The sequence below is a fragment of the Branchiostoma lanceolatum genome, chromosome 14, assembly GCF_035083965.1.
Source record: "Branchiostoma lanceolatum isolate klBraLanc5 chromosome 14, klBraLanc5.hap2, whole genome shotgun sequence".
NCBI classification, from domain to species: Eukaryota; Metazoa; Chordata; class Leptocardii; order Amphioxiformes; family Branchiostomatidae; genus Branchiostoma; species Branchiostoma lanceolatum.
The window spans coordinates 10,611,308-10,637,015 of NC_089735.1; the positions used below are offsets into that span (position 1 = coordinate 10,611,308).

At 40.1% G+C, this 25,708-nt stretch overlaps 1 protein-coding gene across 3 annotated transcripts; it reads left to right on the forward strand.

Annotated features, from left to right (window-relative positions):
- The first annotated feature begins 1,003 nt into the window (after positions 1–1,003).
- On the forward strand, positions 1,004–25,642 carry LOC136448234 (neuropeptide FF receptor 2-like). Of its 3 annotated transcripts, none has more exons than XM_066447522.1 (5): positions 1,004–1,379; positions 21,566–21,991; positions 22,441–22,540; positions 23,650–23,755; positions 24,342–25,642. In XM_066447522.1, the coding sequence occupies exons 2-5, from the start codon at positions 21,718–21,720 to the stop codon at positions 25,008–25,010; spliced, it is 1,149 nt and encodes a 382-aa protein (XP_066303619.1). In that variant the 5' UTR covers positions 1,004–1,379; positions 21,566–21,717; the 3' UTR covers positions 25,011–25,642. The 3 variants fall into 3 exon arrangements, with proteins under 3 accessions (XP_066303619.1, XP_066303622.1, XP_066303620.1); XM_066447525.1 differs by having other exon boundaries at positions 1,004–1,375; XM_066447523.1 differs by lacking the exon at positions 1,004–1,379 and adding an exon at positions 5,130–5,436.
- The last annotated feature ends 66 nt before the right edge of the window (positions 25,643–25,708 follow it).

Genomic DNA, 25,708 nt, shown 5'->3' on the forward strand with positions numbered 1-25,708 from the left:
CCAAACAGATCTCCAACCCAACGTCCCCCAGTATAGTGCATTCCTGTACATCTAAACTGTGCATACCTTGGGGGTGCTGCACTAGAGTATTCTCAAACCCACTGTTTTCCAAAGTAGTGGATTTATGTAACCCGGCGAACTAATGTAAATGGTGGTTACAAAGCACGGCGTTAACACCCCCCCCCCCCGTCTCAAAAGGGTTAATAGCAGCATAGGTCCATTAGAACCATATGTATTTTGAACTTGAATGGTGTTTGATTTATGTGTTGACTCGGTCCATCTACAGCACTCCGTGATCAATTCCCGTACGCACAGTGTAAATCAATACATCTGGATTGAAAATCGTCTCGCTTGTTGTTCTACAGGTAGGTCAATTTATGGCAAGGTAAATCATTTCGCCTATACATACATCATACAGACACGTAAGAAGTCTTTTGTTCATGTAACAGCAATCGAGCATGTCTTTTTACTCCAACTCTAATGATTGCAAACACGGTGTTTAAAGATATTTCACAACATGAAGAGAGTAGAGTTTTATTCCCTTAGCATTTGGATACGCCTTGTTTAGAAGAGAGACTGGGAGGGAGAGAGAAAGTGATAGGGGGATAGAGAGAGAGGGAGAGAGGAGAGATAGGGAAAGAGGAGAGAGAGAGGGAGAGAGGAGAGAGAGAGAAGTAGAGAGAGAGAGATACTAATCATTATCAATGTATGCTGATATTTGATCATGCATCTCGACATTTATAATTAAAGTAAAACAATTGGCATACATATATCAACGTTCATGTCAGACTCAAGTGCTCATTAACGTTACATCTTAAAACACAGAAAGATGAGCATTATGGTTAACGTTACTCCCTCCTATTAATCGGTGAAAGATGTTTCCTTGGTTTTTGTTTTATCTAATTAGTCCTTGTTTACAGAGTTCACAGCCATGCGCCAGAAGGTACTGCTGGTAGTGTGTTGCTCCAAGAAAACCCAGACTTAAACCTCAGGATCTCACTCCACGGCCAAGACCGCTAGTCAAAACAACAGCGGACCAGGAAATGATTTGGTATGCAAACCTTGAACGCTGCTGGTGCAAAACATATACTTACTCTATCCTGTGTTGACGTCAGGAGCCCGCTGAAGTCTAACAGTTCAGTACGCGCATATGTAGGCGTCCATCCGTCATTTTGGGGCGGAGCCTTTCTCGACGTAGGCCGCATTCGCAACGTCTCCTGTACTTGACTGCCAATTTGACTTCGACAAGTAGAGTCGTGCAGAGGGCGGCTTCAAGTGTTTGGCGTCTTGAGCCTTGCGTTTAGAGGGTTAGGGGACTATGCTTTAACATTCTTTCCGGCGATCTTCTAGGTATGCAAGGCGGACGGCAAAAGTAGTAGGTAAGCTTCTTTCACTTTTCACTATAGCCCTGCTATTTTGATAATTCTGTTACAACCTTACCAGTTTTAAAAGGGGTGGTGATAAATTTGTATACTTTAACATAAACAATTTCCTTGTGGGATTTTTTACAAGGAAACAGTGCTTCTTCAGATTAACTGCATCGCTTTTCCAAGAAGTATTTTTTTTAATGCACCCCATCGGAATGTATGGCGTCATATCTTCCACTCAACCATACCAACTCTGCATGGCATGAAAGGTGTTCAACCCTTCGATGGCGCCACCCTAATCTCAACTGTCTGAAAGGGCTTGTAGCCTTGGCTCGGGCCCTACAGACGCCATGCAGCCTTGGCCCGTACGGATTCTTTACTTTATCCCGCAGCGTGCACAAAAGAGTACCAGCTTTTGTTTACTCGCGAGCCCCATGAGAATGATGCTTTACCTTCCAGCAAACCTTGTCCCTGCCAGCTGCTAAACTAAACGGGCTAAGCCGTGCGCACGTTTTTGTACAAAAAGGGGCTTCTTTCTTGGACTTGTTTGCCAAACGGCCAGAGAATTCAGTAAGCTGCTTCGTTTCGCTCAGTACAAACAAACTTCCCATCTATGCGTATGAGCCAGCATGCCGACGCGATAACAGAAATAAGGCTCACCGCAGACTAGTCCTGTTGAAAGTGTTGGTGAGATCTAGATTACCGTCATTTTTTTGTCCGAGATATCAGCATCTAACAGAAATGCACTTAGCTTGATATGAATTAAGTCTCATAACGGCTTTACAATGTGATTTTCTGATTTTCATTCTTACCTGCTAGCTTTTGATGATAAAACATGTGGACGGCAGCTTGATGTAAATTTCCCACGCGTTTTACGACCTACATGTACGTCGTAACAAAGCTTGTTCAAACATATACGTAAGTGCTGTCCGGGATACCATTAAATAATAAAGGGAAGAGATATGATCTACGTGTCCCACATGCATCGTTAAGAGGCCCTGCGTGACTAGTGATCATTGTATACATTTTGTGTTAGTTGGCAATCGTACCCAAAAAAACTCATGTTTCATCAATGTGATAAACTAACGACACTCATATGTATCGTTGAAAGGTTTTGTATCACCGGAAAGTAATATTGTTTAGTTTTTGTGCTAAAATGTTTGAACACCAGAGATGATTCAATGGTCATCATAAAGTTCGCTAGTTATTATATTCAGGGCACTATATGTATATTTTGCCAGACCATTCCTGTGTTAGAGCCTACAGATCATTGATTGAAGCCGAAAACTAGAGTTTTCAGACCTCATATCTTGATTTGAACTGGGATTATCTAATGTGGCACATGAACATTTAAAAACAACAACGTTTCCTCGAAAGCAGATTCCTTGCGCAAGATACAAATATCTGACGACGGGCTATTAAGAGTGTCCTTTGACGTTTATAATGATTGTCAAGCTCGGGCCTATTTCAAACACATTAACCAACCAGCACCAGAAGTGCCAAAAAGCTTGAACCTTAAGCATGAAATGTCCTGTGTGTTTTTTTCTGTATCAATAATATATTGTATTTCAAACGAAGCTTCTGATGGTTCAACTCAAAAGTACTTTGAACAAACTTAATCGTGTCACAATTCTTTTAATTCAATCAACATGGGATTTAAATAGTGGGTTAGAACTTACATTTCTTCAGAGAATCGTAGTTAGTTACTTGAAATGTACATGTTACTTGAAATGTCATCTAGTTACTAGTACTTGTTATTCTGGCATTTCATGTAGGTTCTCTGTCATATTTGTATGTCAGTGGGTTAAAGGCGTGGGTTTGGGGCTATGTGGGTGAATGGCTGTTAATGGGTCTGTATGGTTTTCTTTAAGTGCGTAGGTGTCGGATGAATTAAAAAGAAGTTTGACTTTTAGGCCTCCAGGCGGCTTCCCATTGTACTGCAGTAGAACGCCCCGTATCAATTTCTTTCGAATTTGGTATGGCATTTCAAGCCGTATACAAGTCAATAGTTGGTGAAGAGGCGTGGTAATTGTTAGCGTGGGTGTACACTTCTCACCAACATACAGTTTTAAGAAGGCGATTCTGAGTAGGAAGATATGATTGTGCTTTAGTGGGTAATAAAAGGGCTATTGCCCTTTTCAAGTGCTGCTTGTATGTATACTTGGCAGTCTTGTGTAATGAAAGCGTGGCAAGTGCTGCAGATAAGTATGGTGATATAACCTAGCAGTTGCATCGCTTGTGTAACACTGCATATAGCATCCCTCTTGGATTTCAACCACTTCTGAGTAGGTGTTACCGAAGTTACTTGAGAAAGCAATATTCATTTTAACCAAATCTGCTTCCCATCATATATGCATCATTCCTTAATGAACCCTAAATTACAGTTTCAGAAACTGTATATACTGGGCTGAAAATTGAGCTTCTGAACTAGTTCTTTTCCCGTTCACTTCCCGGCATTGAATTTATGGCAAGTTTCCCTTGGGTCAAAAGGCTAGTACAAGCCCTGATTTTGTGCATAGTATGTTTTTATTGGGGTCGACGGAAAGGAGGCCTTTTTATTGCAGCGATATAAAGAGATTTGAGGTGATTGAGCGATGAATAAGACTTTAATGGCATACTTCCCCAAGTTGTTATGAACTTGCCCTTTCCAATTTAGAACTACGTGGCAGTTATTCCCATGCATGAAGTTGACAGGATTACCCTGTCTGCATTAGGTATAACACAGGGGATTAGAATAGGGTACGGATTAGCGTGCTTCACCTTTGACCCTACCAATTTATCACTCAATACGAGCTTTCATCTTTTTGGGATGGCCTTGATTTCCTGATTACTGCCTCGCTGCACCGTGTGATAAAGTAGGTTTTGTTAGGAAACCAGGGAGCCCTAGAGTGGCATGTAAACTACAATTATCGGCGTTGAGGGACCCCTTTAAGTAGACACCCACGTCAGAAGCGGAGAAGGCGTACGATTAGGTAGTAAGTTCATGTTAAACATACAAGATAAGCAATGCTCGAACGGGTTAATGGACTTTCAAAGCAATGTCAAGGGCAATCCTGTTAAATCAAACAATTGTAGTTACCCTCGTAAAGAGGGTTATTTTTTAGGTTGCGTTTGTGGTTTTGTAGTTGAACAGCTGCGGATTAATTGTCATGATATTTCATATTTGGGTAGGTCTTGAAATTATCCATTTTTGACAAAACAAACACTCCTCTGAACTGCAGCAGACCTTCCCATGTTTGTATCTGTTGTCGATCTTTCTTTTATTGTAAATAGCTACAGGAAAGAAGGTACATACGTTTGGCCCTCCTAGCAGCTTTCTTCTGATCTACATGGACTTTTGCTGCATTGCCTATTTTAGCTCAAGAATGGGTGGAGCTTTTCTCTTGATTTCTTATTCGGATGCCTTGATAATTATGATTTTACTCCTTGTGGTCTCAATTTTCATTACGTAACACTACCCCTCTACTTCTGAAAGATAAGTGCCATATGGCTAGCCATATATTGCCTATCTGTCGTACGATTGTTTGCCAAAATTTAATTTTCTTTCAACTTGTAATTGTATAAACGCCACAACATGCCCAACATATCGATAAACATCAATTCGCCCGCAATGTTTTTAAACGTAAAACGTAGCACCAATTACTTCAGAGTCTTCTTTTGGTGGATGCTTTGGGATGACGTGGACATAATTTATGTCAGTTGTATAACGTTCCAAGGTTGGTAGGGCGTTGTCCGACATTTCCGAACCAGAAACAGCTTGAGTCGAACGGCCCCTAGAGTGAAGTTTGCGTGTCCCCTTTATCTTTCCACTGGAATGCAAATGTTAGGTAAATGTCAGCGCTAGGTTTGCCTTCTGGGGCTTTCTTGACCGATAGGGAACAGACGGTAGCGGTAGTGGTAGAAGGCAAGGCCTCAGCTCCAGTCAGAGTTGCGTCGGGCGTTCTACAAGGAACTATTTGGGGACCATTACTCTTCCTCTTGTAGGATTCCGATGGGACGAGTTCGGTAAGGGGAGGTTTTCGACATGACCAGCTTGATGACAGGCGTTGACAATCCTTTTCAGCTTTGCGTGAGTAACAACTCATTTTTCTCTGTTTGAACCGTATTAAAGGTCGTCAATGAAATATTAGGACAATTTTCGATGGCAATGTTCTGGCAATTTTCTTTACGTAGTAAGTTGCATGGTATTGGCCATTGTATAACAATATTCTTGGGCGTTGTTGCAACATAATGGTATATCAGTAATGTGTAAGACAAAATGCTGCCAGTTTGTTTACATCCAGCTAACGTGTATTTATCGCTACCACCAGGAAATGAGAAGGATAATAATTTAGGTTGCTTTAGCGCTCTTTGTCAATGTAGAAAATGTATTATGATCAATGCAAATGTTCTGAAACGTGACTAAATTTCAATAACATGATAATTTTGTTATGCAGAATGTTGTCAGTGCTGACGCCAAAATCCGGCAGTTTAGTGTCTTTAAGCTACCTTTTAAAAAACTTTAATGAACGTAAGCTGAAAGTTAGTTGTATTTCCTCGCTGTTGTGTCACAGGAAATAACGCTTTTTCCTGGTTTAATATTCGACTGTGCACACAGAAATATTGAACGGTGAAATTTGAGCAATTATGAATTTGCAGTTCATATTTGTATTCCCGGAGATGTTTCGACCTTTGACATCAAAGCGCTACCGGCGTAACCTGTTTAGAAAAAGGAGCTCCGGTATGTGATGAGATCATTGGGTAGATGAGGAAGTAAGGAAGTAGAAGAAAAACACAATGATTATCTTGGGATTCTACAACGATCTTCCTGCTGAGATGCTTACAATTTCGCCAGAAGCAAGATACCTTCCCCTACAGTACTTATTTCAAGCGTGGAGAGAAGCCTGAGTGTATGAAATGCAATCCCCCATGGATTGTCACGGTTAAGTAGGTTTGCTGTAAAATTAAAGTAGAAGGGAAATTAATGAACTTGGTGATGAAGTGTAACGAAGTGTAATTAAAGGCTTGTCGAATGTAAATCATTGGTTGTTACAAAGGAGCTTAGCACTTAAGCTCTATGTAAATGCAAAGCATTCTAATGTTTTGTACCTACAATGTTCAACATACTTGAGTGTATATACTTATATGAAGGATTCAGTCAATGGCTTCAGAGTGCGAGCAAATGATGTGCCCTCCATCGCATTGCCTACTATTTTCACCATCATTACTTCACAATTTTTCTCCAATTCATATCACCAATGTCACGGGGGCTAGCGCTAGCAGCCATTAGTATAAACATTCAAACTCAGTCACTATTACTGCGACGTTATTGGAATTTTCGAGCCAAATCTACCAGGAACGTTACTTTTTATTGGAATATACCAAATTGCAGATACAGTGATGGAGATTATTAGACATCCAGATACAGTTACTCAAGCAACTCGATATTTTTTCTTTGAAACAGTCAGATGTTTCAGACAGCATCCGTTGCCTTTCGTCCGTGACTAAAGGGAAGAAAGCGGATGCTGTCTCAAACGTCGGACTGTCACAGTAACTGTTTTATGGTGCAAAATTGCAGATGTTTATAAACCCGATTTGCACGTACTAACTGTATCTAATCAACACTTCTGTAGTACGGAAGTTTGCCAGCATGGCGCCGGAAATTTCATTGATGCAGCCGACGGTATTAAAGGTTTCTCTCCAGGGTGCTTCCTGTAAAACAAATGTCATGAGGCAACCGTGCTTTGTCCGTTACTTATTAACTGCCCCTCGCCGTACGTTCAAAGTTGTCATGCATTTTTAAGCTTTTCCCGTCAATGATATTGTCGTGCGGGGGTCTAGTTGTTCATTGGTGCCATACAAAGGGTCTTTGGAAATATATCGTCTCACATTTTTAATATTTGCGAAAGTATACATTGTTACTGTCTCATAAATCGACGACTGCCATACTGATTGCAAGTTTCAAACTTATCCAATAAAGCTGATCAGGGTATCACAGTTTATGACAGGAGTTATGTGAGGTACCGTTATCATCAAACACAGGCCTTTAATTTAGAGAGCTAGGCAAACATGATGAAAATTACATAGATGGATGTGGTGTACCATCAACAATTTTTCTTCTACCTTGTCGTAATTTCTTGAAATTTGTTAGAATCATTACTGAATTAAAAGCGGATAAATCAAATACAAGACATCAAAATACTTAATCAGGCAAAGAAATTGAACCGAAGACAACGCTTGTTTAATATCACCTAGCGTTCTATTATCCAGGGCCATGTCATAACAATGTTTTTTCCTTAAATCCACTTGGCGATAATACAGTAACGACATCCTGTTTATTCTATCTATTTCCATTTATTGGCTGGTTAAAAAAAATAGTGAGGCTTTAGCTCTCTTCCTGTTTACATCCGTCCATTTGGTACGTACAACACGAAACAGCAACCACGGGAGCATGTTCCTCGAACCGTAAACTTGATGCGACTTCTAGCTGATTAGTACACAGCCGGCCTTCCAAAACATGAACCCCCTCATTACATACAGCCTTTACCACAGTAATCACTGCTAATGTTTTCCAACCAGAAAGCGTATAATCAACGGAGTGAAACCTTGAAACTTTGAAAGACTCTATGGCGATTTCGTGATAATCAATTCAGCTGCCTGACATTGTAACCTTGAATTACCAGGATGGGTTACGGCCACGCCATCGCAGCATATGAGGTACACGGTAGGGTTGACCTTTATCCAAGAAGGTCACGGTAGAGCCCTGCTTGCAGCCCTGTAAATGGCAGTGTATTTCGGAGCTAGGAGTAGACGCTACAGATAATGGGCAATCTTAGGCCTTGTAGACGCACTTCATTGCGCCTGTATTGGCCGGGGATATGGCACTGCGTGCAACCTGTGAATCGACATTATCAAGCTGCAAAATGTTGCAGTCACGACGTTTGCGGCAAAATTGTCCTTTAATTAGAGGTGGAAAATGTGTTACAGAAATAGATGGTCTTGTAGATGGAATTCATTGCGTCTACATGTACATTAGCTTGAGGTGAAAAAGTTCCAGGCAGAATAATTTTATACATAGCTTTTGAATATGGTACAACGTTTGCTGCATGAATTGTTAATCTGTGAATAACAATTTGTTGCAAATGCAGAAAAAGTCTGCAGGAAAACGAGTCAGTAATGCAATAAGGAGATAGCCCTCAATGGGACAACATTGTGGCAAGATACCTAGCATATCAACATAGATATTTCATCAATCACAGCGCCACAAGTCGTTAAAAAGTACATGAAACTATCATTTATTACGGCCACACATATATAAAGCACGGCATGACTTTGCGCACTGCACTTCGGACACATACCATAACCAGACACCAGGCTAGTGATGATAAATGTTCTGACTAAGTTTTATCCAATAAGTGTGCCAAGGGCCATTATCTAATTTCTCTGTTATTTCCGTGTCATTTGTACACACAAAGTTTGAATGCAGCAATGTTATCATCCTAGAAGTCCTGGCGCCTGTCCGTCGCTCTATAAGATTACCCATTGTTACTCATCTATTTGTGTGAATCATCAATGACAAGGACTGCGACTTGAACAATGGGGGAGACCGAAATAACCAGCTAGGTCATCAATAAGACAGGCGTCTCCTAAAAGCCGTGACCACACATCACCACAAAGTGAAAAAGTGGAGAAATTGGTGTCGGCAGAAGGTAATGACGATTCTTGTATCCACCATAGTTGAATCATAGACGTTAGATATGTCTGAGTGCGAGTGGATAAATTTTGCATGACGCGACACTAGAAACTCGTTAAAAGTTTTCGTCTGTGAGCAACAATGTTTTTTTTGTCGATATCGGCTGTGGACAAAATCTTTGATACCTGAAACCTATAGATTCACTTAAGATTTGTATTACCTTTTTCTTATTAAAAAATGATACGTTGGTCAGCTGACAATCATTCGAAGATCCCCTGAAATATTCACTCTTTCGAACTATTCATCGGTATTCGTGTGGGTATAGACAAGAGCGATATCTAGTACCGTTTTTCTGTATGTGTTATAATTCAATGTTGTTACAGTTTATTGATCTTCAAGCTGTAAATTCTTACCTCTCTTCTTCCTTCGCCCATGCTTTTAGACAATCCCTGCCTTAAACAATCATGAGTGAAAAACATGTCATCTTATTATACCTGTGATCGTGAAGTATGTGTTGTAGATTCATATGGTCTTGTAGTTTGTTCACATTGATCTTCAAGCTCGATTCTTCCCTTCAATATTCCTTCGCCCATCCTCTTTATCCAATCCTTGAACATCCTGAGTGAATAGTTATATGACCGTACCGTGAAGGACACCTCCAAAGTTCCCGCCAGCAAACCTTTAACCTAGAATTCGGACCGTTTGATATTCAAAACCACTCTGCGTTTCCAGTGAAAATGATTGACGTCATTCCCACATTCGAAGATTCAAGGCATCACTCCGAGCGATGCTAAAACCGGGTAATCATACAATATAAGGTAATAACCACCGAATGGAGTTTAACCGCCTTGCCCTTGGAAAAATAGGTCAACTGTGATCAAACACGAATTGAAGTGTAGCTTTACATAAATCCTACACTAGAAGATCAACTCCACGTAATCCGGTAAGTACGGTGGGTGCCACGCATCGCGTTACTTTGACACTGATTTAAAAACCTACTTTCGTCTGAGGAACAAAATGAGAAAGAGGAAATTGCTCTTGCCTTCGACTTTTCATTCCTACGGGACCTATATTTTGTTCACTTACAACCCATTTCTTCTAGAGGAGCGTTATCAAAAAGGCGAAGACGCCAATTTGCAATCCCGCAGAATATAACCGGAACTTAGTCATTATAGCAATGTTTCTGCCAAATCGTTATACAAATTGCTAGGCAAACGTGTTTTACATCCACTAGTTGCCACAATATCTAGGTCAACAATGACTCATCTAGTAACAGAGAATGCATTCTCGTAAAAAGGGGTCAAAATCAACCGTATTTGAGGGCACTGTACCAAAACATGATTGCACAAATCTGACACCTTCACAGGGTTAAGTGTGCTACCTTATATTGTTGTCAGGAAATTGCTTCCAATCTCGCCTGGGATGTATTGGGCTCCCGGTGGGAATGTATCCGCCGTTTGTAGAGCCTATATTGAGATGAACAGAGGGCAGTCCATAATGACCAGGTACACAATACAAACGGTGTAGATCCCTTTAAATAGCCCTTTTAGACATGCTTATTGTATAACATGAATATCGGATTACGTCAAACTAGAAATACCGACATGACAATTCGGAACACAGTAATGTCCCTTTGCTATGCATAAGATCTAAATTCCCTGGAAGGATATTATATATTTGAGCATATTGGAAGTCACGCTCTTTTCTATTGCCTCACATTTGATTTTGTTCATTACTGTGTATCAATTGCAAATGTTTTGTATCACTTTAGATTTTATTCATTACTGTATATGTTTCGTTCCTTGTATTTTGAATTTAATGTTTTCAATGTAAAAGGACTCCAGGAAGAATATTGCAAGACAAAACAAACAGACAAATATAAACAGTGTTCTATCAGAAATGTTGTGGAATATCTATCATGTAGGAAGCGTATAACGTCAACTATTATAATTCAGCTAGGACCGGCATATCATTAAAAAAACAAGTATGCATACCTCTGGGGTTACTGGATGTGCATTGAGAGATCTCTTTAACGTCACAGTTCTTTGATGTGGTGGTCCCTTCAGATATCTCAGTGGACGGTACAGGAAGAGTTTACTTCACCTCCATTAACTCCTGTCACCAGGACATCACGACACGAAGCCGAGATGTTCTGAATACTTGGTGGGATTTGTGCAAGGCTATTAGGTAGAAAGTTGGCGAAGAATGCGTACAGAATGAATGGTGGGCGTGTACTTTAGACATTACTTTGGGTCAACTACAGCGCGGTGACACTAAACACTCGCCATTTTGGTTGCTGCGGTACCGTGCGTAGCAATAAGTAGTAGTGGTAGTACCAAGAACATATACACATACACACACATACACATACACACACATACACACACGAACAGCATCGAAAGCATTTCCTTCTTGGTTACAGTAAAACTCTTATCTGAAGTACATTTCACGGCAATAATGCACACACAATCTTGCATGAATGTAGAATGAATACTGTGACAGCATACAGGAATTTCTAAACTATATCTGAATATAGCATAGTATCTTCTCCTATCTCTTAGACTTTTACTAGGTTTCGAGCTAAAGTTTATGTGTTTTGACATCCCATTGAAAAGGACGTGATTGATTAGTTAGATGATACAATTAAGGTGCCTGTCTTATCTTTAAACGTATGGTAAGACCAGTGTTCAGATGACAGAGCCTCTAATTGGTAATCCCAAGCTTTACATAATCACTGTAAGGTAATAAGTACGTCTTTGCTAGTACTAATTAGATTTGCAAGGATCTAATTTCGATTTAGGGTTGAGACAATACGTCATAGAAAAGTCAGTGGTTCAGCTGCGTTCGTAATTGAGAAAATCCGTTGGGCTATACAAAGTTATGTTTGAAAATATTGATACGTTTCATTGGTAGATCACAATGCGCATTGTCTTTCAACCAGGAAAGTTTTTGAATTTGTGTACAGCATACCCTCTACTAAACAAAAGGCATCAGAAAATTGATGACGACTAAAACTATGTACAAGGGGAAGAAGAGAACTGGAAAACCTTTATCAAAATCTCCTTGTTTTAGCTAATTGTTTTGTTATGGCTGATTGCGTTTTGTTCTCATGATTTGTCGCAGCGTAAATTATAATTGATGATCAATGGTAATAGTTTTTTTGCAGTCCAACTATCTACGCACAGCATGGCACACACGTAGATTACATACGGCTATACGCTCCTGTGCGGTTACCAGGGTTCAAAACAATTCAGGTCTTCGTTGTCGTGGGTGCCATCTTTGATCGTCACTCAGGTTTAAGGGCACTTCTTGGAAAAGACGGCTGCTTTTTTATTGACATTTCCTGAAACATGGGGTCAAAGGAGCCTTATCTAAATGCACTTCGTTCCCCCGTAGGATTATTGACTTCCAAAACTATCATGCTGATTCAGACTTTGATAAATGCCAATTATCGTCCGAATGCGTCAGACAGGTGCGTCAATGTCACAAGTGCATGGCGACGCTGTTATCATAAAAACATGCAATCTCTGCTCATTTGTGACCCCGTGGGTAGAAATTGTCTATGTCTTTTTACGATGTTACGAATCAGACCCAATTTTCTCAATCGGTTGTAGATGTATCAACGTGGCTTGCGTGTGGCTGAATGTTCTTTGACTTGCGTAAACAAACCGAGGGCAAGGGATGAATATTGAACATCATGCTTTAAAGGACTACCAATACATTTTATAGCTATAATTCAAGTTATACGTTTTATGTATAAAGAACACTTTTGCTAAAAAGATAGGAATACCCATTGGCAATGGGAAGTTTTAAAGTGTTGAATCTATTCGTCCGCTGCGACATATTAAGTAACGGTTTTCATGCAGCTACCTGAATATCAGTGATTCGTGCGTGACGAAATCCCATAGGTCCCCTCCCATCTGATGTCGCCATCTCTAGGTATGAACAATGTGCGTAGTTATCGCTGATTATTTGCGTGACTGATAGTCCGGTATCACTTTAGTAATGGCAAATGGTGCAATGATTGACACATGAAGGTCCCATCTATACATATCTGCCTCTGATTGGTCCTTGAGGATTGCATATCTGCTAGCTGGCGTTATCACTTGAAACATCGGTACATACAGATATTAGTACCATGCCTTTGAAGGCAGCAAACTTTGGTTTGTAATGATTTGTATATAAAAGATTTTTACTGCAATTCGCTTCAGTTTGTTGTTTTACGATATAATGTAAGACTTCAATACATTTTATAGATTTGACGTCACAATTGTCATAAATGCTATGAAAAAGTAGCCGATATCTGATTGTCAATAAGCAGGTTATAGATTTTAGCGCGTGGAAAAAGAAGTATACGGGGCACTTTAGTCATCGTTTTTATTTGAAACTAAAACCCCGATTGCATCGTTGCTGTGTGCTGTATGCTTTGCAGGTAGCTGTGACGCACGATTCAGTTTTATGTGTGATAATGTGCTTCAAAGTTTCCCTCTAAGGCTTAAATACCTTGCTGACGATTTTGATGGCTGTCATGAGATTGTCTCTCACGTTGCCATCCGACGTCAGATAGGGTATTTCAGTGCACGCTAGGCTTTCATCGCTCAGAGATCAAAAAACTTTTGAATTAAACAATAACTCCTCGCCGTCATTATTACTTGCGTTTCTGTCAGCTTGTGATACCTAAAGGATTTATAATCATAGTGACAGTTTCATTAAAATGTACAGGCCTTCGATATTGAAAGCCCAAGGGCTCTTCATTAGAAAAAAACATGTACTTAGTAGATCGACGAAATACTACATTTCGTATCTTTTTCATTTGCATTTCAAGACGTTTGTTTGTTTGTTTGTTTGTTTGTTTGTTTGTTTATTGAGATCTCCATTAGATTGTACATTGTAAATCTATTCTTCCTGGAGTCCAAAACAATGAAACGGAACAAATGTACATGAAAGTAAAACCAACATAACAAAGGTGTGAGTTTAAATCAAAATATAACATAACGCATACAACATTAACTCAAAACTGAAATTAAAATGAAACGTGGGGGTGGTCAGAGGTCATGGCTGAATAAAGTAACAAAATCTTTTCAAAGTAAATAACAAGAGGATGCAAACAGCAAGCCATGATAACAGTAAGTAAATTAACAAAGTGGATGCAGAACTGCAAATCATAATAACAATAAGTAATTAACACAGTGGATGCAGAACTGCAAATCATAATAACAATAAGTCAATTACAAAGTGGATGCAGAACTGCAAATCATAATAATAATTAAATAATAAGTGGATGCAGAACTGTTTGACATGACAATAACGCTGTGATGTCGAATCCAAGTGGGTTGGCAGATATCAAAAATGTAATTTTGACATTGGTTGTCAGGATGTAAAAGACGATGTATTGTATGTCATTTCAACTTCTTTTACTGTAAGCAAGGCGGCTTGTACCAAAGGTCTTGACAACGAAAAAAGAAATGGTTTATCATAATAGTCCACAAACAGCAAAAATGTTATTCTCGGACGCGATTTGTGATAGTAATATGGGTATATTATTGTAGTTGCCAGATATAGTTTTCTCCCGTTAGAATGTCTATGAAACAAGTGGTAGGGACATCAATGAATGGTATGACTTAACAAATTTTATGCTAGATTTGTCTACCTAACTTTGACATTTTGTAAAGGCGTTTCAAAAGGCACTATTCATATTCAGCTGAATATTCCATTTATGACTTTACCTTTTATTTTCATGCAACTTTGGTCGCAGCAAACTTTCGCTTCCTCAAATCCCTAATGGCTTTGTGCCACTTGCTCTTAATAGTTATCGATTGAGCCAAAGCACAAATAAGTGGTTCTGATACCAGAGCTCGACCAGGATTTCAGAGTATTTTTGTCAACAGCCGTTTAGTTGTCGCCAACTAAAGGTCCTTAAGCTGTCGTTGTGCATCATCCATATCAAATTAAATTCCGTTTATGACTTTACCTTTTATTTACATGCAGTTTTGGTCGCAGCAAACTTTCCATTCCTCAAATCCCTAATGGCTTTGTGCCACTTGCTCTTAAAAGTTATCGATTGAGCAAAAGTACAAATAAGTAGTTCTAATACCAGAGCTCTACCAGGATTTTAGAGTATTTTTCCGAGCAGCCGTTTAGTTGTCGCCAACGTGGCTTTGATATTCAAAAGATGTCAAAGTAATTACGTTTGATTTATTTCTTGTCTCATTCCAGCTCATAGGTCAAAGCGCATCTTGTATGATTTGTGGTAACTCCGTTCGCTGCGGAAAAACAACGGCCAAAGGTTCAGCTTTTGAAGTTAATCTGCTTGAAACGATCGATGGTCTTCACAAAAAAGGACTGCCCTTTTCAAACATACTCTGTTGATAACATTTACATGAATTGCAGAGACTACATGCATTCAGGAGCCAGTATAGGTGGATAGCCCTTGGCGTCTCCTATGTCCATATTTTCCTTCGTGTAATGGGCTATGTAGTTCTTGAATGAAGTTCTTGAATTTGTCACAGTTTTACATTTTTTCAAAATTATCTCCTCTATAAAATGCAGTAATTCACGCACTTATATGCAACGTTGCCATTCATTATGGCAGGAACAAGACGATTAATGACCTTGGTTTCTAAACACCACTCTAAGGCAGGATACTACATTTATTAAAACAGAGATGATACTTTATCACAAGGAAATGTTTATTACAAATGTGTTCTCAAGGGTTGTATGTTTTGGCATATGCCCTTGATGTGGTAATAATCAATTGCAATGGTTTGTTTCTAATCCAAACAGGTTATATGAACGACGTGTTTGTAGTAAACTACTTTCGGGGTAGTCTATACTAACACTGTCTACACGTACAAAAACACCCTTGAAGCGATGGAAGATTGCGATTGCCTAACTATTAACTCCGCTACATCTGTAGATATCCGCAAATCATTCACATTTCAGTTCACGTGGCAAAGAATAAAGATGAAGACATTAACCCTCCATGCTCCGACTCTTACCAGATACAAAACATCCTCGAAGCGGTGGAAATCTACGACTGAAGGAAGCTCTGTTAGATCTGCAGATGAGTTTAGTTCACCAACTCGAAGAAAGGCTTTGATGGGTGTTCATAAAAGCCTTTGGTATTGCATCTCAAAACGCTCGGGTCAAATTCCATCTCTTAGCAGATCAAAACATTCTTGAAGCAGTTGAAGATGACTATTGCCTCACTATTAACTCTACTGGATCTACTTTATTCTTCTTGTTCACTAAATGGAATCCCGACTTTGATTGGTTCGTACCATGGCTTGGACCGAATGCCGACTCTTACCAGATCAAAAACATCCATAGAGCTTTGGACTTTCTGTACTGACTGACTAGTAACTCTGCTAGCTTTGCTGTTCACTGACCCGAAGAACACTGCCACTAGCCCTGCATTTCCAAACGCCTGCACCAAATTCCGGCTCTTACCAGATCAAAAACATCCTTTAAGCAATGGAATATGCCGATTGCCTCATTAGTAATAACTCTATCAGATATGCAGATGCTTTCAGTTCACCAACTCATAAAACCCATACAATTGTATTACATATCATGAAAAAAACGCTTTGGTCAATGTCCATGTCTTGCCAGATCAAAAACATTCTTTAAGCAGTGGAATATGCCGATTGCCTCATTAGTAATAACTCTATCAGATATGAAGATGCTTTTAGTTCACCAACTCATAAAACCCATACAATTGTATTACATATCATGAAAAAAACGCTTTGGTCAATGTCCATGTCTTGCCAGATCAAAAACATTCTTTAAGCGGTGGAAGTTCACCACTGCTTCACTGGTAACTCTACTAAATTTAGAACAACAGGTGCCGGTGATTCTTATCTACTAACTCGGCCATTGATTGGTAATCCGGCCTTCTGCTGAGGAGAACTTCGGTGCCGTTTGGGTTGTATCTTATCTTATCTCTTGTTGATAGATGAGTGGGTGTGCAAGGCGAGGGTGTGAAGAGATACAGAGTATAGCAGCCGTAAAACTTGGACCCATTCTCTTGCTCTAAAAACCATATTGAACTTGAAAAATTATTGACTTACTGTGTGTTTCCATCTCTCATTAGAACAGTTTTTCTTATTATTCACAACCATGTTTATTACTATTTTTGATAGGCTGTAATTCCTAAAAAGGATTCGATTTTGTGACTCAATGTCAAAAGGTTCCAGAGGTTATTCCCCACAAATCCTCTTAAATGCTAATGGCAGCAGCTGAATCACAAGAATGGTTGTGTGGTCAGTTGGAGTTTTCTCCTCTTTTCTGGTCACCAACTGATAAAATGACTTGCACAAATGTTCTTAAAAGGTAGATACGGAGAATGAAAGTTGAAGTTGCTGAATTCGATAAATACGACTAGGAGGAGCTAGTAGAGTGAAATGGTCAACACCAAATGGACCATTATTGCCAACGCATGCTCTTTTGAATAAGCAATCGATACAAACAATGATCGTTTTGATGTTCTGCTGCTGCGTCTACAGCCATAAACAAGACGTTTCACTCAGTATGTTTCCCCTTCAGAACCATTAGGAAAATGATTATTTCACTTACGACTGTTATCCTAGTGGGCATGGAAAGTGCTAAAACGTTTGTAGAGGTCAAGAGGGTTTGTAACCATTACTTGTTCCAAAGAATATCGACGGGCACTTTTTTGGGGCAAGCGGTTGTGCGAGAATCACTGATGTGGGATGCATCGATGCGTGTGAAATCTTCCCATGTGCCTAATATAACGAGAATGCAGAGGGGTGGCTATCTTTTCCTAGAAGTCATATTCCTTACGGATATGTTTTTAAAACAAAGCTAAACAATAACATTTGTTTAGGGGAGGAATCTATCCACTTATACACCGTGCATACATCGTTAACAAAGCAGTGTTAAAAAAACAACATATTTCAGCAGGATTTGACAGAAATAGGTCACCGATTGAAATGAATGAAAAGCGTTTACTTTGGATAAACTGGAATTGCTTCATAACATGTGTTGGCTTACTAACTATTTGTTAGCTAGATGGAAAGTCAGTTGATAAGCAAGCGATTTACTTTGTGTTCGGGAATAGCGTTTGAAGACTTCACATGAACTATGTTAATCTTCAAACCCTTTCCAATGTAACAACATGGCCAGAAAAGCAGGTAGTCATGGCCCATGAATTCAAATGGCTTCTATAGATAAAAAACAATTATCGGTAATGGTCCCTGGGATAGATTTTGCTTTTCACCATATGTTTCCGGTTTAAGGTAGATGATCTTTGCAGCATCCCTATGTAACTAAAGCTTGAACAGTATTCTGATATCACAGATGATTACATACACTATTGTAAAAATGTAGCATGACATTTGTAACGTTAACGACGATTTCATCTATTAGGCAAATTGGTCTCCAAGGGTACTACAGCAACGCTGCAGCTATGCATTGTGCCAAACGTTTCTAATGATACTACATCCGTGTTCCAATTGTAACATTAAACGATATTGCCAAGAATATACCCATGCCTTCCGGTGCAGTTACATGTGTGCTTTGTTAGACATGGTACGATTTTGAAGTTGACGTATTTTCAAGCAGACTGTGACAGAGCCAACCTTCGTGTGTGCCATCGTTTCTTGTCAAGATTATCTAAATGGTACGTGTGATCTTCAGAATAGTAGATCATAACGTCAGGGCGTCACCTATGATATACTGTAAAGTGTGAATAGATCCCACATTTTGCACTTGCCTCACGATTCACGCATCTGTTGGCTCTCCGAGCGTAGTAGGTTCTGACAGAGATTGAGCCTCTTCGGCATCAACCGTGCCACAATTTATGCCGGTAACTGTACTTATTCCAGAGGGCTAGCTTTTCTATTCTGAGCTATGCTTCCTGGACATCCTTATCGTCTTTGCACTCTACCCGCTGTTGAATAGCTCTCGGCGTTTGGTTATTTACAGACCATGCAGCACTTTATTTCTACCTTCCTGGGTTTGTGACCTGGCTTAATGGTCATGTATAGACTACTGTGGGAGGATCGAGAGTGTTGGAAAACAGTATACAGAAAATTCCATTCACTACAGGGTACATAACGATTTGAATCCATGGGAATACTATGTAACCTTGAGTATGAAACTTTGACATTTTTGTATTCAAGGGGCTTTGGCAAACGTTATGAATGTATGTGATTGTGATTATGCGTTTATCAGGAAAGGAAAAAGAAAACACAACAAATTTGACAATGTTTTGGCTACAAGCGTGGCCATGGCCATGGGAGCCCGTGCATACATCAAATGAATGTTGGTAGTGTATACGTATGAATATGCAAAGACGTAAGCAGTTAAGAGTTTCCATTGTAGATTTGCAACGTGTCTGTTTTTGTCTAAATTATGTGATGATATTACAAAATGTATGGGAACAGTATAACTTGTTGTATATGGATATGTCATTTGGTGCGTTGGAAGTTGACAAAGGATAGATTTGCGAATGGTGCCCTGGTGGTTTTCAAAGGTATTGCAGGGAAACGTCGGGCTTTGAATATTCAGGTTTACGATAAACTATTGAAACTAGACCAGCAGCTCGTTCAAAGTTTGATCATGTCTATTTATACTCCAATCCAATCGTGCTTTGTAGCATATTCCGATTGGTTTTTCAGGGGATGCCATAAAGTTGATGACTAATGCAATGTCCATCATTGCCTCATCAACTTAAGAGACGGAGAGAGCCCCATGCGTCTATTGAACGTAGAGAATTAAACTGTTACTAAAGCCCCCGTCACAAATCAACAATTTCGCTCGGCCGACTTGTCGGCGAGCTCCAAATGGCGATTTTCGGCCGAAGTACGACCGACGTCCTGGCGATTCTGCGAGCTTCGGGCGATTTTTCGGAGCTCGGCCGACGTTCGCGTGTCACTGGAAGCTGCGCTTAAATTCAGCGAGGCCTCGGCGACGATTTTTGAACTCGCACAGCTCGTAAACAGTTTGCCCGTAGCTCGCCCGAGCAACGCCCAGCGCTCGGCCAATATTTGGGCGGGCATCCGACGATTTTAGACCCGATTTTTGGTCGGCCGGAGGTCGCCCGAGCTCTTCGGCCTCGTGCGAGCCTCGCACGGGCTTTGTACAATAATCGGATGACCGTCGTCAGTGTTCCGGCCGACTCATGAAAAATAAGGCGTGCTTCGGGCGAGCGTTGTACTGGTATCGATGGGCGCTTGGACGGGCTCCGGCCGAACTCCTTCTTGTTTATATATAAAAGGTAACGACAGTTTAGTTTATGACATAAGATGATAGATGATACTGTAATATTATCTAATACTAATATCATCTTGTCAAAGAATGCTGCCAAACCTTTCTAATGAAAGACAATTCAATTGCAAAGTTAAATTTTCATTGAAAAAAAATTATCATCAATGAGATTTGGACACCGAAAACAATACCTGTTTCGTTTTTTTTATTGTTTTGGATGTTTCAATTTATATATCAATGAACTGGGGCTTGACTTGACTTCCTGAGTTTTTCCTCCACAAACGACTACTAGTATTTGAAAGTCCACTGAGTCATTATAGATCTATGTTTGTCGGCCGAGGCACGCCCAGGCGTCGGCAGGGCGTCGATAGGCTTACCAACGGTCGGCCGAAGCTCGGACGGCGTTCGCCCGAGCTTCGGTCGATTTCCGTTTGGTGAAAATGTTTGGATCGGGGTTGAACGACTGATCTATTGACTTTGTGGCTCCTGAGCTTGTATTTGGATTGGTCTATAACAAAATTCCTGTCTATAGTATTATTTTCAGTGTGGCCGTTCACTTCACTCATGCCCTACAGATTTGCCACAACTCAGAAAGTAAAGTTGGTCCAAATATGCGCTTGTTACCAGGTCAGTTGATTCTGACTTCGTCCGTGTCCAAGAGATGGTACCGTCTCATGAGGTATTTATGATTATTAGTGTTTGACGGACGTCGCCCGAGCTCCATTCAATTTGTGACGGGGCAGGTTTTCAGCGAAAAATACGGTCGAAGCTCGGGCGATTGTGAAATTCGGCGAGCTTCGGGCGATCTACAAAATCGGCCGATGCTCGCATGAATTGTGACGCCGGCTTTACGACGAATAGAAACTGTAGTGAGAAGCTCTCAAAAGGCACCCGCCATCTTTCTTCAGTTTTGAAGGGTAGTGACGTGATTCAAAGGCAACACAGGTCACGTCACAGTATACCAGTAAGTACATACTGGCTGAACTGGGATGTGGATATCTATAAACTTGCCGCTAATGTCTCTACTTCGGCTTTTGAAACTGTGAGGCTGACCATTTTCATTCTCCAGTGTTATGGGAAGGGGACATTGAAAGTGCCAAGAACTGCTCGCTTCTGCATACCTCATTTTTGCAGCTCTTCCTTGTTCTACAAGATAAGGCCAATGTCAGGAACGCATTACAGGATAACAGTCTGCAAAATGTCAGTTTCAAATAGCACTTAAGTTGTGCCTGGTACAGTGCAGATGTGAAGGGATTGAAAAAGAAGTTTTCCTAATACCTTTATCTTTCTTCCGCAGATCATTTTGGAGTCTCTGGCGTCTCGAAGTCTGTTGGAGCAAAGTATCAAGGATAGCTGAAGGCCCTCTGCAGCGAAGATTGTAACAAAGACGGTTGTAGTCAGAACATAACCTCTTAACTTTGAAAAGACTCAGCCAGCCGAGACTACAATATGCAGGTGGCGAATGATTCGTTCAATGTGACTATGTTTGACTTTAGTAATCCTATACTAAAGCAAACTGTGCCGATTATTTCTGTGTTCGTACTCTCCTACTTCGTCGTGTTCGCCATGTGTGTGGTCGGGAATGTGCTGGTCTGCTTCGTGGTTCTGAAGATTCCACGCATGCGCAACGTGACAAACTTCTTCATCTTCAACTTGTCCGTCAGTGACCTGTTGGTCGCCGTCTTCTGTATGCCGTTCACCTTGGTGGACAACATCATTAAGGGTGAGTGTTTGAACTTGGTTTATCTTTTGGATGGACTGATAACTTGCGTAGCCGTTGTTGCATGAGAAAATAGTCATCTACTAGCTACGAGTGAATACATCATGCTTCACCTTGACCAATTGTAGATTTCGAAAGAAGAATGTTATATTTATATCAATTGAGCTTTCAATGCGTTGCTGAAGAAAATAAAAGACATCCCCGTATAATATTCACTTTGCGTGTAGACTCTTTGATATAGAGGTATATAGATATCTCTATATATATGATATATATTCATATGATAATACTGCAGTATTCATTTGATGATATCAAACACTATCTGAAAAGTTGCAGAAAGTTTATGGCGTCTATACCGCATTGCCTGTGATATACCGGCCAATCTGTATCTAAAGAGAGTGGAGAATTTTTACAGTACAATGAATGTAATGCACTTGCGGTTGTTTTTACAGGATGGCCGTTCGGAGACGTGATGTGCAAGCTGTCTCCTGCGGTTCAGATCGTATCCGTGACCGCCTCTGTCTTCACGCTCGTCGCCATTGCACTGGACAGGTTAGCATCTTTTTTAGAACTGAAGGAAAGACAACGTGCCGAACATATTTTTGTGAATACTCAAATGAAAGGGGAAATTATGCCCAGTAAATCTTGACAATATGCTGATATTCCCAAAAAAACTTTACTCAAGCAACTGGATAAATTTTTTGCAATTTTGAAATTTTGAAATTTTCTTAAAATGAAATTTTCTTAAAATGAAATTTTCTTAAAATGAAATTTACTTAAAATGAAATTTTCTTGAAATGAAATTCTGAAATTTTATCCAGTTGCTTGAGCAACTGTTTTTGGCGTATCTTATTACCTGGATGTCTAACCTTCATCAACGTAATATGCTGATATTGTATCAGATATCTAAATATCATATATAAGTAAAAATTCGCTACTTCACAATATCTAACATAATGTTATTTGTTTTATTTTTGATTTACCAATGGTTCCTAGATCTTGACATGTTACATATGCTTCTCCCTTACTTAATGATATACATGTAGTATGAATCCCTACTGGTTAAGTCCCTAGTCTTTTCCTGTTCAGTCAATCAGGGTATGCGTACTTCTCTACATTCCATTACGCTAAAAGTACTACTGTCACATCATTGCACCATTACTGACGACGTTATTTGCTTTCACTCCAATTTCCTTGGAAATTTCACATCCCATTTGGCCATTACGTGGGAAAAGTCCCATATGGCGTGGCAATAACTCCTGAAGTGTTTAACTGTAAATGGAATCACTTTGAAACGTTTAAGAGAAGCTTGGTCCTTCTCCAGAATGATAACGTCATAAAAGCTTATATAAACTTTATAGGATGACATACATGTAACGGAGGAGGTTGAGATTCGAAGGCAGCTAGGGCATGATGCATTAGAACGTTCGGATGGGAGCGTAAAGTCTGTGTATGAGGGAGCTTCAGTAACAAGAATCTGACGAAAAGAAATCTGTTCGTAAAATACTAACTGACCTCACAAACAGCTATCAAGAAGAGTAGGGATGATCTGGTGTACTGGGCTGAAAACGTGGGCCGTGGAGATGTCACATAAACTATCTGAGATCGTCCGCTTGACGTACACGTCCTTAAGCAGCAATTTTGTTTTCTTTTACCTACAGATACTATGCCATCATCTACCCAACTGAACCGAAGTTCACCATCAGGCGCACCATGTACGTGATTGCTGGCGTGTGGATCCTGGCCATCATTGTGGCAATACCCCAGGTAAGACAACAACAGAAACGAATACTTGACACTGAAAATATTCTCAAGAAAAAAATTCTGCCCGGGATTTCCATTGATTGCAACTTTTTAGATATGTGATTCGATTAATTTAGTGTTTATCAATGGCCAAATGACTATCAGTATATTATGTATCAAACTAGTCCGGTACTTGAGACAAAAAGAAACAAAGTCGATTTGTAAGTGAATCCCAGGTTTTCAACACGTTCATACAACACGACAACATGGTATTTTGTACTCATACATCAAATTTTGCTAAGTGAATTGCGATAATGTAGATTCAACTGATCACGCTAAGAAATAACAAAATACTTTTTGGTCGTTCCAATCCTGCAATCATCATCATATTGTCGTGATCCTACAATAGGGACAATTTAATATGTCACCATACTCTAATTTGCTACTTCCACTTTGCATATACTATAATGATGATACTGATATCAATAGTTCTTAGTGACACTAAAACGTACAATGACGCTTACTTAGTATTCTATCCGAGACACTAGTTGAAAACATTAATCTCAGAATGCTATAGGTCCTTATCATCTGCATATATCTCCCCCACTAGATCCTCCTGATCCAGCAAACACGGTGGCCCAAGGAGGGAAACATTATTTATCTCCATATCTGCGAGGAGCCATATCCCTACTGGCGCAAGGTTTACACTACAGTGCTGTTCGGCCTTTGCTACATCTGCCCTCTCATGGTCATCATGTACCTGTACGTCCGCATCGGCTACAGCGTCTGGATAAAGCCAACCCCAGGCGGAGACAAGGCAAGTAAGGAAGCCAAATCCCTCGCCATGAGCAAGAAGATTAGAGTCATCAAGATGCTGGTAACAGTGGTGATTCTGTTTACCATATCCTGGCTACCCATTCACGCTATCACCATGATCAATGACTACGCCACCCTGTCAGCGGACCGGCAGAACATCATCTGGGTCTACATCTATCCCGTCGCTCATTGGCTGATCTACTTCAACAGCTCGGTTAATCCGATCATCTACGGATACTTCAACCAGAATTTCCGTGTAGCCTTCAAGACGCTACTGTTGTCGCGACGAGGAGTTGGGGCTCTACAGGATATGAGCCACGCCAACGGGGCACACACCAACAGGCATAATTCGAGAAGCCCGAACCCTCGCTCTGCATCGAGAAGCCCACGGCCAGCACCCTCTCCGATGCCTCGGAGTCCAATGTTAGAGACTCAGAACAAAAGCCTTCCCGAGGTTAATTGAATCACTACTGGTTAGAGCTTCATCGCAACCATGTTTTCATAGGATTGCCTTCTGTTGAAAAATTTGACTACACTAACATGTTTTTCATTTGATCTTTGTTTTTCTTTTACATAAAATGAACTAATTCTATGAAGAAGATTTTTTCACATTTTCAGTCACCACTATCACTGTAATTCCAACGACTTTCACACCACGCGGTTGTTGTTTCAGGGGGGAGGGGGTAGATGACTTTCAAATTGACAAAACATGCACTTCTGACTTGTATGAGAATATAAACTGCCTTTTACTATATCATACAATAAACTATATTTAAATCATGAGAATCCTAGATGTTTTTGGAGTGGGCGTTGAAATTCAAGGAACTTCTTCGAAAAACTGTAAATATCTAACGGGAAAGGCAAAATGGCACAAAACAAACCCGAACTTAAAAACTTTGGGATCGAAACATACATCAAGTTTATGATATACGTTTTGGCAAATGATAAGGCCTATGAAATTCCATCTTTTGAGCATTTGAAAACATATTTTTGCGAATGTCTTGCAAAATACAATATCTGGAAATAATGAAAATCAGAAGGGAATTCTGGGAGCGCGAAGCAAAGGAAAAAAAGCGATGTTATACCCCAGCAATTATGTAAATACAGTACTTAATACTATAGATTAGATGATAAATCTATGAGCAGCTGAAATTAAAATTG